The 928-nt window shown below is 44.0% G+C and overlaps 1 protein-coding gene across 1 annotated transcript in view; it reads right to left on the bottom strand.

Annotated features, from left to right (window-relative positions):
* Positions 1-306: 306 nt before the first annotated feature.
* Positions 307-928, bottom strand: part of USP54 (ubiquitin specific peptidase 54) — a 52,244-nt gene continuing 51,622 nt past the window's right edge. The window contains exon 25 of the mRNA XM_017725850.1: positions 307-440. Coding sequence (XP_017581339.1) covers positions 307-440 — 134 coding nt within the window. The remainder of the gene's footprint in view (positions 441-928) is intronic.

Genomic DNA, 928 nt, shown 5'->3' with positions numbered 1-928 from the left:
CCTTACAGATACCTAACTAGACTTGAAAAGATTCTGGACTACGCAGTGATAAAATGCTAGAGGCAGCAAGCACAGATGGATGAAAATATCGTACTTTTGCTTTTTCTGAGCCCCAGCACTGAACAGGAGACAGCACAGTGGTACGAGACTCCAGAACACATCTAACTTCAGTGAGGTGTTTGTAAATCCCAAGCACATTTTTATCTTTGCCCAAGCTGGCACAAACACTGACTTACCCTACACTGTTTGTCCAATGTCTATTTATACATATAGCAGCAGTATGTAAGTGCTTCTGCACAGTTTCATTTACCATGGCAGGAACGTAACTAAAGACTGCCACAAAGAACATTGCCTACTCTCTCCATCAGTCAATCCTCCCTTCTCAAAAGCTTCAGCACCCCACTGCTGCTGAGGACCATCTCTGTACAAGAATGTATCCACTGAAAGAAGGAAGGAAAATTTAGACCGATTACTGAGTGTTCCTTGAAAAGAGACACATCTGAGCAAAGATAAGCACACATTTCCTTTCATTCTGCCTTTTCCACCTATCCATCTGTTCCTTCCTAATCCAATCCACCCTTTCTTTTGCTTTCCTTCTTCTCTTCTCCCTACACCTCTGTCCTGCCCCTCTCCCTACATGACATTAGATGCAAAACCTGCATGAATTCCAGTATTCTGGAATTCTACCTGTACTTTCTATGTCCTACCCAACCACCACTGCTAAGTCCATTCCAGCAATGTTAGCAATCGGGGGAAATATCAGTAAGACAGTTCCTTCCCTCTTCCCAAATCCCCCCATCTTAACGTGGGTGCAGTAGCCTTTGTTAAAAAGAAACAGGCACTTCCCTTGCACTTCCCTTCTCTAAAGCAGAGCACATTTTGGGTAACTCTCAAGTGCTGCACGCTCCATTTGAGCACATCAGCTGTT

This window comes from Corvus brachyrhynchos, unplaced genomic scaffold (assembly GCF_000691975.1).
Source record: "Corvus brachyrhynchos isolate BGI_N302 unplaced genomic scaffold, ASM69197v1 scaffold61, whole genome shotgun sequence".
In the NCBI taxonomy this organism is placed as follows: domain Eukaryota; kingdom Metazoa; phylum Chordata; class Aves; order Passeriformes; family Corvidae; genus Corvus; species Corvus brachyrhynchos.
Note: the sequence above shows the minus strand (reverse complement) of the source record. Positions and strands in the feature narration are given on the sequence as shown.